Here is a 15,517-nt window from a genome sequence, read left to right as displayed (position 1 = left end):
AATATGGCGGCCCCCTGTAGCACGTTGTTCGTTCGAAATCTACCGTACTCGACAACAAATGATAAACTGGAAGAGACGTTCAGTGAGATTGGACCTCTTAAAAGATGTTTTGTTGTGAAGAACAAAGGTAGGATTTTACTGATCGCGTGCTGTTACAAGTACAAGTATACAACCTGGACCATGGTCCATCCATGCGACATCCTACATGTAGCTCTGAAAATATACGATACCGTCGATACGGGGTGTCGACACGTCTTCTCCGTTCCTCCGTGAGGGGGAAGACGTGTCGAACCTCGTAGCGTATACATCCAGAGCTAGAGACATGCATGAACAGACCATGGATGTATTAGGGGAGAGATAAATCCATGCGCAGGCCAGCCTTGATCATTGATAAGTTAACGTACCGTCACAGTACGGACCGTGCTTCCGAGTCGCATAGTCAATACACATGATTATGACCTACATTTAAGCTAAATCGTAGATGGTCCTAGTGATGGCAGTAGAATCTCAAGGATAAAGATAAAAGTCTGAAAGTTAATAAAATCAATCCGAACACATTTTTTTTATTGTAGGAGCAGCTGAATGTAGAGGTTTTGGTTACGTGACCTTTGCGCTCAAGTAAGTACTTAATTTAAAGGCCCACCAAGGCGTGAACAAATCCACTGGTGCTGGGTCCGGGACTTCTGATTTTTTGGGGGCGAACCACACAAATTTTACCTTGTCTGTACCTTACTGTTAATAACTATGTTAAAAAGTCGTTTGAATATACAGATTCATAGGCAAGATTTAATGTTTCACATTAGCGGGACATTGGACCACTAATTCTTTCAGCGAGGACCACTGGATTTTTTAAGGCACCGGTCCGGGGACCACCAATTCACAAAATGATTTGTTCACCCCTGCCCAGTTTGGTTTGTAAAAAACACTTATCTGACAGAGCTGTAGAAAAAGTTATTACAAAAGAAAAGAATGACGTTATGTAATCCTTATTGCTTCACTTTTTAGATTACACAGAATGTGCTGACCAAGGATTAAAACATTGCCCTTTAAACACAGAACTGCCCTATATAAAGAGGATTATGGCTAATCTATGCAAATGCAAGAAATTCAAACTGCTGTACAGACACTAGCTTCTGGGTCTTGTTTTCAGCATTTTCATGTATCATGTACAAATTGTTTGTGAAAGTTGTAGGATGGTAATTTGTCACTATGAGTTGCTAGATGAGTAGTAACAAACTCTTAGATCACGAGTATTTTCCAGCTGAATGAAAAAAAATATTGGGAAATGATATAATTAAAAAAATTAGGCAAAATAATAGTGATTTGGAACATTTTTTACTTTTATTTTGATCACCGCAGAACCAGTAACATAGACCCAGGTTGTTGTGACGTAGAATGACCAGAGTATATAATCCATGTATTCTAGATCTGTTCAAAGATAATATCAAGGCTTGTACCTTGTATATTGTCTCATATTGAATTTACAACATACATGTAGTTAAGTGGCATGATGTTACAAAATTGTTTTTTCTTGAAGGGATGATGCGGAGAAGGCAAAGACATCTACAGTACGAATGGAGGGACGAAAACTGCTTATTGACTTTGCCAACAAGGAGTATAAAACTAAGAAAAGAAAAGAAGCAGAAGACATTAACATAAGTAAATATTTATAACATTAACATAGATTCCAAGTAGTTGGTACCATATGTCATGTCTTTTTGATCAAGGTAGATTCCTCTCTCTATGTGATCCACATCTCATACTCAATCCTAACCACGTACCCTGTTGATTCTATAATTAGTTCATCATTACCATTGTTTTTGTTAAGGATGGTAAGTAGGTAAAATCTACCTGAGTTCCCCTGTCATTTTACCAGGGTTCCCTACCAGTGTTTTTTGTTAAGGGTGGCAAGTAGGTAAAATCTACCCGAGTTCTTTTGGTGCGTCACTAGAAATTGTGTGTGTCAGTCAGTGGCACGTCAAATTGGCTAAGGGGCACACTGACTATAACACTGATATGTATTTACTTAAATTCCAGTTGACACTCCGAAGACAACTGAAGAAGAGAAAAAGACGTCTTCCACTAAAGATGATAAAAAGACGTCTTACACTAATTTAACAAGAACTGTGGTGATTACTAAACTTCCAGAAGATGTCGATAAAGAAGATATTGAGAAACTTTTAAAGTAAGTTCTTCTATCACGATGTTTTCATCAAGTTTTGATTTAGGAAACAAAATCAGAAAAGTAAGGGACCAAGGGATCAACCAGCTGTGGAGCAAGGGTTATGTATCACTGCTAAAATGTGTTTTTAACCCTTTCAGGACTAGAAACTTTCCCGCCAAAATTTTTGATCAAAAATTCTTGTTTCTCTGTAATTTTTGGAAAAAGATCAACTTTATTTTAGACCAGAATTCAAGAAATATTACTTCCCAATGAAGTTATATTCTTAAATTTTAGTAAATGTTCTTACAATCAAGTTTCTATTTATTCCAATGTCGTCTCTAGGAATGAAAGGGTTAATTGAAATATAGAGATAGTCTCTCTGTATGCATTTTGGAAAGTCTGATAGTAAAGGTTATACACACACTGAAAGTGACTCGTCATTACCCTGGTACCATCCTTCAAAAAAAAAATCATCATTCAGTAACTTACATAAACATGAAGATTAAATAAATGTTGATAAAGTAGTAGGAGAAGTTGGTGACTGAGTAGATAGCTCGGGTGTCTCTTACATGGTTACATCTGCAGACTGGGTACGAACCTGCTAAGTATTAGCTGGGTTTGATGAAAATCTAACCAGGTGCTGTATAAGAAGGTTGAGACTCAGTTTGACCCTGCTGAACAACGCAGGTTTTCCCCGGGTACTCTAGTTTCCTCCTGCTTCTTCAGCACTAGGGCACTAGGGTGCTGCTCTTGTGGCGACCATTCCACAACCAGCAATGTACAGATTACAAGCCAGCCACTCTAACCATTCAACCATCATGACTACACAACCAGCATTGTACAGTTTCCAAACCGGATTCATAATATACATAGAAACTAGAATATGGTAACACAAATACATGTTATAATAATAAGGGTGGCATTATTTTTTTGTTTCTCATTATTTTTCCATAGCTATGGGTCAGTTGTGAATTTTAAAAAAATGTTTAAAAAATGATATTCTTCATGTTTCTCTGGCTCTCCTGTTCCTCAATTTGATTTAATTAATTTGATTTATTGAACAACACCACAAAACCATTGTTTCTCCTGTTAAACCCTTCCCCCAATTTGAATAATTTCCATCATGTAAGAAGTGCTCTGTTCGTGAACAAGTGTCAACGCCACCGCTTTGACTGTTGATGACATCAACAGTACAGACACTTGCTTATTCTTGCCAGAGAGGGTGCTGTTCCACAAAATCTTAGAGACAAGCGAAAATGAAAAAAAAAATATTTTGATGTCAGCTTTGTTGGACGGTCGGGTAATGAGAAACAAAAAAATAGGGTCACTCTAAGATGGTTGATTTGACCTTTGACCCTTGACCCTGTAGGAGAACAGAGCATGTAGAGGAAATCCAGTTTCCAGTCGTAGAAGGCAATGAAACGTCGGTACATGTTGTATATGAAAGATGTAAAGACGCTAAAGCGGCCATTGGCAGGTTACATCGCAAAAAAATTAAAAGTAAGTTAAAGAAAATTTGTTAATTTTATCTTGTGTTTGAAATGTTAGAATGGTAACAGTAGAGGAGAAATGTTTGGAACATTTTATTCAGATATTTTGATGAAATTTTGTAAGATATATTGTTGTTTGTGGTTCCTAGAATTAATTTTGACAGTACTCATTTTGGAATGATAAATGTGAAATAATTGCGATGTTTTGATCTGTCTACTATGAACTTCGATCACCATATCTCACATTAGAAGTAAATTTATCAACTTCTCAACATCTCAGTAGTATATACAAAAGCTATTATCATTGAAGGAGTGAAAGTTTTCTGTCGAAATTTGATTAGAGGTGTGAAAATGAAGTTCAGCAATCGCACTGATGCCCTCCCACCCTAGACGTACGAAGTTCAATTATTGAGCTTCTGCGACATTGTGCGATCATCCCTAATTTGGAACAGAAATATTATTATTACAATACATTTTTAGTAGTGATTAAAAAAAACTAATATTAATAAAATCATAATATTAATATTTCATAATTTATTTTTCACTTTTATTTCCAACAGGTAAAAAAGTGAATGCAGATTTGTTGGCAAGGAAACGAAAATCATTTAAAAATATGAAGAACTCCAGACTTATTGTGAGAAATCTTAGTTTTAAGGTACTGTCATATTTTTTTGGTAGTTATTCATTACACAATTAGTCTATATCAAGTTTCACTTCTGAGCTTTTTACAGAAGTTTGAAATAAGTAAATAGCGCTATTTCGAAATGTTTTGTTGTTGGAGGTGCACTCATTTTAGGTAGGTTGCAGCCACTTCCACTTTGGGGTTGTAATCCATTTTGTTTTCAATAGCATGTGCAGCAGCATGCGACACGTGACGTAGTGAAAGCACTTATAAGTTTCTGTCTTAAAAAATATGTACCTGTATGACATGTAGAGATGTATTGGTTGTATTCAAGTTTGTTATAAAAAGATATTTATAATTTTGCAATCAAAATTCAAATTTTTCTGTCTAAATAGTAGGAAAAGTATCAAAGGTGATATCAATTCCATGATTGAGATTTTAGATTTTGCTTTAAAAATCCCAATCTGCATGGATTCCAGACTACAATGCCAATATCAATTCTATGTCTTCAGTACCATGGTAATCAGAATTAAGATGATTTTTTTTTACAAAATATTTTGCTATCAAAATTCAAATTATTCATGCCAGTATAAATTTATCTCATTTGAAGTTAGCTAGTTGTATGTAAATCTGAACAAAAATGTATAAATTTGTTTATTGCAGTGTTCAGAGGCTGATCTACAGTCTGTGTTTGGTGTCCATGGCGATATTAGTGAGGTCAGCATACCAAAGATGACAAATGGTAAAATGTTTGGTTATGCCTTTGTACAGTATACAAATGTTATAGATGCAGCTAAGGCTGTCAAGAATCTCAATATGAATAAAATTAAAGGTAAGCTGTACAAGGTCACTTTTAGTATTAATTGGTATTGTCTAGATTTGTGTATGAAAGTGGACTGTGTCTTGTCTGTCTGTATGTTAGTGTGTGTGTTTGTGTGTGTGTGTGTGTGTGTGTGTGTATGTATGTATGTATGTATGTATGTATGTATGTATGTGTGTGTGTGTATGTATGTATGTATGTATGTGTGTATGTATGTATGTATGTATGTATGTATGTGTGTGTGTGTGAATGTATGTATGTATGTATGTATGTATGTATGTATGTGTGTGTGAATGTGTATGTATGTAAGTGTATGTATGTATGCATGTATGTATGTATGTATGTATGTATGTATGTATGTGTGTGTGTATGTATGTATGTATGTATGTATGTATGTATGTATGTATGTATGTATGTAAGTATCACTGTATGTATGTATGTATGTATGCATGTATGTATGTATGTATGTATGTATGTATGTATGTATGTATGTATGTATGTGTGTGTGTATGTATGTATGTATGTATGTATGTATGTATGTATGTATGTATGTAAGTATCACTGTATGTATGTATGTATGTATGTATGTATGTATGTATGTCAGTTGATCGGTAGCTACTAGGCTGGTGTGTTTGAGTATGTATGTGCATGCATGAAAATGTATGTAAACTGTTCTGTGACATCAGATTGAACTCTTACCTCAGATTGACCTTATTCAATATGATTATTGTTATTGCTACTAGGGAGGCCTGTAGCTGTAGATTGGGCTGTACCAAAACAGAAATATGAAGCTGCAGTAAAAGAGGAAGAAATCAGTAAATCAACAACCGTAGAAAAAACCGTAGAAAAAACAGAAGAAATTGAAGAAACACTAGGAGGTGAATCAAATGAAGGTAGGTACAAATGAAAAGTCCAAGTGTTAGTCAACTTTAACTAGCCAAGAGAGTTAACCATCTAAAATGCTATATTCTGATTACAAAGGTTTTTGGCCATTTCACATGTTATGACCACAAGAGGGCGCCCTGTATTTGGCAAAGTGAGGGCAATGCATGAAATAGTGAATAAAATCTGTTTTGACAGAACCCTGTGAGCATTAAAGTGGTGCTTAGGCATGTTTTGATTACTGGTCGACTACATCACTTCCAGATAACCATGGTAACCTATTATTTTTTACAGTCATTAAATTTAACATAAGTTTTGGTACAAATCTAGTCAGATAACTTTCCAATTTCTGATAACAATGTCATTTACCTTGATCATCTCAGGGATGGTTTTTTTGATGTAATTATTTTCCATCGTCATTTGATACTTTAGATGAGCAGACAGATGAAGAAAGTGAGAAATCTGAAGATTCCCATAGTAACGATGAAGAAGGAACATCTGATGATGAGTCAGAAGATGACAGTGACAGTGATGATGATGAAGAAGAAGAGAAGGAGAGATCAAGGGTCAACAAACCAAGTGATGTCTCTGAGGGTAAAACAGTGTTTATCAGGTAAGGATTACAGGGAAATTAATTGGATACCAATATGTATTTAGCTTAGAAGAACTCACACATCAAAAATGGTATGTTTGTTTGAATGAAGTGAACCAAAGAAAGATTTGACACACAGACAAAATTAGGTGAAGTCAATAATACAACTGTTACAAAAACAACCGTGGGTGCCTTTAGGTTCACATGGCGCTGTTATAAGTTTGTTTATATCTGTGGAAGTTATAATGTTAATCAGTCATACTTTGATTGTTATAATGTGTAGTGTTCTATCAGTAAACAGAGTTATGGGATCTGAGGCTGATGTGGTTTTTATACTTTGATAAGTTATAATGTAACAGTAACTGTCAGACTCCATCATTATAATGTAGTGTTCTATCAATAAACAGAGTTATGGGATCTGGGGCTGATGTGGTGTTTATACTTTGATAAGTTATAATGTAACAGTAACTGTCAGACTCCATCATTATAATGTGTAGTGTGCTATCAGTAAACAGAGTTATGGAATCCGGGGGCCCATTGTGGTGTTTATACTTATAAGTTACTGACACTGATTATGTTGTATGTCATTGCATGAATCTTGTCTCATTCCACAAGCAAATGCATTGTTTTTATTTGTGAGTTGTACAATATTTTCTGTGGTCCTAACATGATAGTTGTGAGGTTCTCCTCTTTGTATATGTGTGTCTTTGTCTACCTCTGTCTGTTTGTCTTTCATGTCTGTCTCTGTCTCTGTCTGTCTGTCTGTCTGTTTGTCTGTCTGTCTGTCTGTCAGTCTATCTGTCAGTCTGTTTCTCTCTTTCTCTCTGTCTCTGTCTGTATCTATGTCTCTGTCTGCCCATCTATCTGTCTCTGTCTCTGTCTGTCTTTCTCTGTGTCTGTCTGCCCATCTGTCTGTCTGTCTGTCTGTCTGGGTCATATACTACAAAATATCTAACCAGTAACTAGTAATACTCAAACAATACTGAGTAGAAATCTGATTTCTTTCAATTCTTAGAAATATTCCATTTGATTTGGAGGAGGAAGATTTGGCAGACACTTTTACAGAGTATGGACAGTTAGTGTATTGTAAATTATTGACGGATCCAGACACGGAACGTTCCAGAGGTAAGATTAAAAATGGAAACTCAGCGTATTGACATTTCAAACATAAGATAAGAATTATTTCAAAAGTAGAAATAGATTACCAGTAAAATCTTCTGTCGTTGCCATGGAGAGACAAGGAAAAGGTTTTATTTAGTCAGATTTGATAGAGAATGATGTATGATTTAATTGATAAAGAGGACAGTCAGAAATTGTGGAAATGTTTGATGTCCTTGTAAGTTATTACTTTGTTCACTAAGACCTTCCACTTATATGTTACTGAGCCCTTGATTTGTTTGAAAATAAATACATGAATGATCACTGTTAAACTTAATTCTGTCATATTTTCATAAATGAATAATTGTTTATCCTTCTTAAACTTTTAATTCTCAGGGTGTGCATTTATAAAATTTAGAAAATCAGAAGATGCTGAAGATTGTCTTAAGAAAGCCAGTGAAGGTGACAAGGTAAGAACCTGTATCAGTGAAGTGTGCGTCATGGAAATAAAAAATCTCAAAGTGACACAACCGAATTGCTTCTTTTCATGTCTACATTTCAGCAATGTGATCATTGCCTTCCTCAGGATAAACTGCTGATTACTGCTTACCACTTGATGGCTTAGTCACGTATGGAACAACTTGTTCACAATACTGCCATCTAGTGGTGAACAATAACTATCGTCAGTTTGTCATGAGGTAGGCAACAGTCACGTTTCCAAAATGTAGACATGAAAAAACATAAAGTTGGTTGTGTATCAATGAACATTATTCTAATAAAGTTAAAAAACTCTGGTTATTGAGGCCTCAGTTTACTAAGATAGACACAAACTAAAACTATTGTTGTTCGGTATGATAGATTACACAAGTGAGGGATAGCAGTTTCTCTGTTGTACGATTCTAAGCAACTTGTCTGTAAGATATAAAAATGTTGGAAGTCCCAAAACAGAGAGCCACCCAACTGAGACTATGTCCATTCAATAGTTTACCACTGTTCTATCAACATGATGTGACAGTAGTTTTAGTTTGTGTCTATCTTAGTAAACGATGCTTTGGTTGCCAGAGTAGTAGTTTGTGTCTATCCGAGTAAACCGAAGCCTGGATTACCTGAGTGATATATTTCTCTGTACTGTGTAACATGTTTATCATTACATTTGTATTTCTCCAGGCAGCTGGTATCACAATTAAAGGAAGAAAGTTATTCGTTACCATGGCAGTGTCCAGAGATGATGCAGATAAATTAAAGAAAGATAAAAAAGATAAAAAAGAAACGAAGCAAACCAAAGATAAAAGAAATTTACATCTAGCAAGAGAAGGCTGTGAGTAGTACATTACCTGCACTCTGAATGTATTCAATATTTTGGTGAAAAATTTAGTGGAGTGGCATTTTAGGACGTGTCAGATTCATTCAAATTTGGCAGGCAGTGCAAGGAGAAATTAGACATCACTTGTACATAACTCACCTGGCTAGCCACACACATAGGGAGGCAGTGCAAGGAGAAATTAGACATCACTTGTACATAACTCACCTGGCTAGCCACACACATAGGGAGGCAGTGCAAGGGGAAATTAGACATCATTTGTACATAACTCACCTGGCTAGCCACACACATATTCAGTGTAAACATTGTTGCATCTTTCACATCCTCCTTATATAGTATATTTACAGCATAACTTGCATAATAATGACATGATTTGCATACTGAACTATTCTATCTTTGCAGTGATTCATTCGGGTACAAATAGTGTGTGTGTACGTACATATGCAGTGTTTTTGGTAAGGTTGGGGAACCCTGGTAACAGAAAGGGAGAAAGGGGTAAAAATAATGTAGTGTTTTCCCCATAGAGTCTATAGTAATTTTGTTTGGGAACCCAGGTAAAATGACATGGGAACCTCGGTAGATTTACCGCCTTGACTAAAACACAGCATATGTATGTATTTATGCATGTGTGTGTGTAATTTGCATAATTATGACATGATTTGCATACTGAATTATTTTATCTTTCCAGTGATTCGTCCAGGTACAAAAGCAGCTGAAGACTTGTCTAACAGTGATTTATTGAAGAGAAGAAAATTAGAGGCTCAGAAAAGACAAAAACTTCAAAATCTTAATATCTTTATATCACCAACAAGATTAAGTGTTCACAATTTACCCAAGTCAGTAGACGATAAAAAACTGAGAGAACTCTTCAGGAAAGTTGTAGATGAAAAAGGTGTCAAAATTACTGAAGTAAGTCTGACATCAAATTATTTATTTATTCTCTTATTTAGAATTACTTGTCAGTAAGCATGTTAGACTAAAAATGTTGTGTGACATAGTGTCTTGAATATCCCATAATAGTTAATTTTCCAGTTCCCATGATGCATTGCATGAGACGGTGTAGCTTTTTGCCATTTGTATTTGTCAAACAGAAAACAAAAGAGGCCACAGTGGATTGTCTTGCTCCCCTGTGAGTTGAGAAAGTACAAAGGGTTATTACATCATTACAGACCAGTGCTAGGGGTGATAATTCTCAGCACCTGAAATAGAATATTACTTCCTAGGAACATTTTAAAAATAATGAACATTCTTTTTCTTTGTCAACACCATAACTTATACACCATTTGCTTTACATGAATTACTATAGGCACACATGAGAATATAACTCAACCATCTTGTTCTATTTTGACTCTCTAGCATGAGGTAAAATACTATTGCAGGTACTGAGAATAGGTCGACCATCTTGTTCTATTTTGACCCTCTAGCATGAGGTAAATACTATTGCAGGTACCGAGAATAGGTCAACCATCTTGTTCTATTTTGACTCTCTAGCATGAGGTAAAATACTATTGCAGGTACTGAGAATAGGTCGACCATCTTGTTCTATTTTGACCCTCTAGCATGAGGTAAAATACTATTGCTGGTACCGAGAATAGGTCAACCATCTTGTTCTATTTTGACTCTCTAGCATGAGGTAAAATACTATTGCTGGTACCGAGAACAGGTCGACCTTCTTGTTCTAATTTGACCCTCTAGCATGAGGTAAAATACTTTTGCAGGTACTGAGAATAGGACAACCATCTTGTTCTATTTTGACCCTCTAGCATGAGGTAAAATGATATTGCCGATACCGAGAATAGATCGACCTTCTTGTTCTATTTTGACCCTCTAGCATTAGGTAAAATGATATTGCCGGTACCGAGAATAGGTCGACCATCTTGTTCTATTTTGACCCTCTAGCATGAGGTAAAATACTATTGCAGGTACTGAGAATAGGTCAACCATCTTGTTCTATTTTGACCCTCTAGCATGAGTGTGGAAAAGTTATATATTAAAAAACTGATATTATTGTTACCCATTTACAGGCACGTGTGATGCGAGATATGTCTGCAGTTACTACAACTGGTACACCCAAGTCATTAGGATATGCATTTGTTACATTCACACAACATGAACACGCCCTAAAAGCACTGAGAGAAGTTAACAACAACTCTGAATTATTTGGGAAAGAAAAGGTAAGTTATCAGTTAGTATCAAAAACAGTCACCTGCTTTACACACACACACACATGCAAACACACATACACATACATACACACACACATACACACTCTCTCACACACACACACACACACACACACACACACACACACACACATGCAAACATGCACACATACATACACACAACATCTCCATAACGCCATTGCGATAATGTTCCTCACTTAACACCAATGAGGGGATGGAATTAAGTAGTATATACTGCCCTCTGTGGCAGTCATATGACAAGTCTACATCATTGAACTGTATACAATAACAGCTGATGAAATCTGAGTAATTTACTCAAAATATACTAGGTAAATTATTCAAATTCTAGGTTTGGAATTACTACTAAACCTCTATATAGGTATTAGAAAGATTTTTTTTAACACAGCTGATATTCTTCGTATTAAAATTGACTTTAAAACTATTGTACATATGTAAAGAAATGTATTTAATTAAATTGAATTTTGAAGTTATTCCACACTAGCAAGTCAAGCTTTAGGAAAGCAGGGTTTTAAACAAAATCTGAATCAACAAAATTGTTATTGATACCTTGATCTCACATTGCTGACTGTTTACTTTGCAGAGACCAATTGTTGAGTTTTCACTGGAAAATAAATTAGCTCTACTCGCCAAGGAAAGAAGGCTACAAAAGTCAATAGTAAGTAAACAACACCAAGACAATGTTATGTGAAACTTGAGAATGCCATGCTAGTGTTATGACATGACAGGGATTCTCTTGGCACTATGCAAGTCTTTTCAGTATCACAACACACTAGCTATGAGAATGCTATACTAGTGTATACACTATCATGGCAGTGAGGACCCTGGTGCCATGCAAGTCTTTTTACTATCACAACACACTCTAGCTATGAGAATGCTATACTAGTGTATACACTATCATGGCAGTGAGGACCCTGGTGCCATGCAAGTCATTTTACTATCACAACACACTGTAGCTATGAGAATGCTAAACTAGTGTATACACTATCATGGCAGTGAGGACCCTGGTGCCATGCAAGTCTTTTCACTATCACAACACACCATAGCTATGAGAATGCTATACTAGTGTATACACTATCATTGCAGTGAGGACCCTGGTGCCATGCAAGTCTTTTTACCATCACAACACACTGTAGCTATGAGAATGCTATACTAGTGTATACACTATCATGGCAGTGAGGACCCTGATGCCATGCAAGTCTTTTCACTATCACAACACACTGTAGCTATGAGAATGTTATACTAGTGTATACACTATCATTGCAGTGAGGACCCTGGTGCCATGCAAGTCTTTTCACTATCACAACACACTGTAACTATTAAACCCTTAGATTAATAGTTACAGTGTATACACTATTCTGGCAGTCATATCCCGGCTGTCATCCATATGACCACTTTACATGACTTTCTTTTTTTTCCAAACAGATAAATCAAAAACTTCCTCAGGAGGAGAAGTCCAAAGCGATAAAAGACTTGAAGTCAAAGTCTAATCAATCTGTTACTAAAAAGACAGACAGTGAACAAAAACAGAAAATCAAGAAGGGTCTGCCGTCTCACTTTGGTCCAAAGAAAAGATGGAGAAACAAAGGAAAACAGACAACAGCCAAGAAACCAAAAGATAAATTGAGTCGAGCAAAGAAGATACAGAAGGAGCCACCAGCGCAAATTATACCACAGGTGCCTGTAGTAAGTATTTCATGTAAATCTCACATGTTTAGCAAACCACAGGTGCCTGCAGTACATATTAGACATGAATGTCAAACGTTTAGGAAACCACAGGTGCCTGTAGTAAGTATTTCATGTAAATCTCACATGTTTAGCAAACCACAGGTACCTGCAGTAAGTATTAGACATGAATGTCAAATGTTTAGGAAACCACAGGTGCCTGTAGTAAGTATTTCATGTAAATCTCACATGTTACACAAACCACAGGTACCTGAAGTAAGTGTTGCATTGTTGCATGGTTGGGTGGGTGGGTGGGTGGGTTTGTGGATGGGTGGGTTATTGGGATGGGTGGGTGGGTTGATTGCTTATGACTGAAAAAAAAACATTGTGATGAAATTACACCGATATAAATAATATTCATTATTTTTGTATTTTTCAGGTAAAAACACTCAAACCGAAAAAATTGAAGAGAAAGCGTTCAGGTCGTAGTGATAAGTTTGATACCTTGGTCCATCAATATCAAAACAAAAAAGCCAAAATCACAAAACCAACCAAAAAAGTCAAGAAAAAGAGCTTCAAGTGGTTTGAGTAAAGGAAAACTTTTATTTGAAATGTAGAATTGGTTTCACTTTTACTATTCTAATAAATAATCATGTATGAAATTAAAATAGTGTCCTCTATCAAATCTCAGATCAAATACACCTTCACAAACAAAGTGTCTTGTAAGTTGTCGTGTGAGCCTTTGTAATGAAGACTGCCCTCTATCGATCATACCTTTCATGGCATGTGAAGCATTATAAATACTGTCCTCTATTGACCCACCCTTGCATGTGGTGTGAAATTGATGAAATGCTGCCCTCTACGAACCTAACCATACAATCAAACTCTCTCTCTCTCTCTCTCTCTCTCTCTCTCTCTCTCTCTCTCTCTCTCTCTCTCTCTCTCTCTCTCTCTCTCTCTCTCTCTCTCCCCGATCCCTCGTATTAAAACATTATCAATGTGTGTATATAAACTATTATTAAATGTTAAAAATAGTGAAAAACCGAACAAAATCTGAACAACTATCCACTATTTGTTTACTTTTTATCCATACCTTTAATTAATAGGGGCCTACGGGGGGGGGGGGGGGGGTGTACTCCCAAACCATACACGAGTTTCAGGACTAATGACATTTGACCAAACATTTTAACAAGCTATTTGTCTACAGTGCTTCGTACAGAGACATTGGTTATTGTTTTAAAACAATACACAGTTTCGGTAAATGTAAAATGTGCCGCTCTAGCGGCGCCCGACAAGCTCTGCTAGGACCCAGACCACTACTAGGTGGTCTGAGGCTAGGAGTACTGGTGTAGCGCATGGGGTATCATCGCGGTGAAATATTTTCAAGTCGCAGTCGTTATCCTCACCCGACTTCCCCAGTTTAGCGACCTTGAGTAAGGCATGTCTTGGTCAATCTGCAATTATTGTAGCGTTCGTTTTGATTTTGAGTTGTATTTATTGTTTTTAAGTTTTGTTTAATTTCGTTTAACCGCAAAACAAGCAAACGCTACCTTCTGGGCAAACTCATAGACGAGATCATAATAGACGAGATCACGCTGTAAACGTGAGCGAGATGTCAGCGTACTACAACCCGTTTCAGAATGCTGTGCAGTGCGCTGCTACTTTTGCCGATTTTGACGGAATTGGGGTACCTCTGAACATTGCTTGGGCGGTGAAGGCTCCCGCAATTATGTCGGAGTTAGGAAATGTCAAATTTTTTTGGCAGGTAAGGCGTAATTTAAAAATTCACAAAAAAATTCCCAACTTTGGGATTCAGATCTGCTACAGTACAGGAACTGTGTCGTTCACTTCCAGTTAAACATCGGAACGGGGAAAAACCCCACAAAAACAGAAAAAAAAATCAACCCAAAACCGAAACGAACGGTACAATTATTGCGGCTAGTCTTGTTCCGTCTCATTTTCTCCAGAATAATTGTTATTCATGCAAATAATTTCAATCGATGTAATTCTAAGTTTTTTCCTTAGATTTATCGTTTAATTTTTCCATCTATAAGTCTAACTTCGAGAGCTAACACGACAGTCACACATCTAGTTCTTATCCTATTTTCACCTTGTGCAATGTTTCTGTCTGTCCCAGCGTGAGTGCGAATAAATTCGTTGACATCTACGCTGTACAAATCTCGGCTACCAAGACTCTGACTTCCGCCACCCCGGGACGGTAGAAGAGAGCCCCAGTCCCCAAGTCCCTGGGTAACCGAGACTGTGAAGATAAAAATATACACATATTAATTAAGGGGCACAGTCTGTAAGTGTAACTATGCTTTTTGGGTTAACTTTTGTTTCATATCGAAATTTTCATATTCCAGCCCAACAAATAAAATACGTTGAATTATATGTAGCAGCCGACAGAGTTCTCGTCATGAATTTTGATTTTGTGGTGAAATAAAATAGTATACAAAATTGAAATTGACTGTCCCTGATGACGTTGTTTTTTATGGGCCACGAGAACTTAACTTGCACTGCGCATGGCAGTCGATTTTGTATTTGAATAAATGTCTGCAGTTACACGTCCCGTTGATAAAGACAACAATGTCACAGCGGACTTTTATTAGAACATAAATTGCTTGTACACTATTTTTGGTTCTTAAAACAAGAGTCTAGG

The 15,517-nt window shown here is 36.5% G+C and overlaps 1 protein-coding gene across 1 annotated transcript; it reads left to right on the top strand.

Annotated features, from left to right (window-relative positions):
• LOC144452953 (RNA-binding protein 28-like) lies at nt 1-13,523 on the top strand. Its single transcript, XM_078144189.1, has 17 exons — nt 1-127; nt 573-618; nt 1,538-1,659; nt 2,038-2,185; nt 3,534-3,664; nt 4,215-4,309; nt 4,940-5,108; nt 5,840-5,989; nt 6,411-6,591; nt 7,586-7,695; nt 8,065-8,138; nt 8,836-8,986; nt 9,678-9,898; nt 11,014-11,163; nt 11,774-11,848; nt 12,616-12,876; nt 13,295-13,523. The coding sequence occupies exons 1-17, from the start codon at nt 4-6 to the stop codon at nt 13,445-13,447; spliced, it is 2,361 nt and encodes a 786-aa protein (XP_078000315.1). The 5' UTR covers nt 1-3; the 3' UTR covers nt 13,448-13,523.
• The last annotated feature ends 1,994 nt before the right edge of the window (nt 13,524-15,517 follow it).

The sequence above is a fragment of the Glandiceps talaboti genome, chromosome 23 (assembly GCF_964340395.1).
Source record: "Glandiceps talaboti chromosome 23, keGlaTala1.1, whole genome shotgun sequence".
Taxonomy (NCBI): Eukaryota; Metazoa; Hemichordata; class Enteropneusta; family Spengelidae; genus Glandiceps; species Glandiceps talaboti.
The sequence above is the reverse complement of the archived record's forward strand: the minus strand, read 5'-3'. Positions and strand labels throughout refer to the sequence as shown.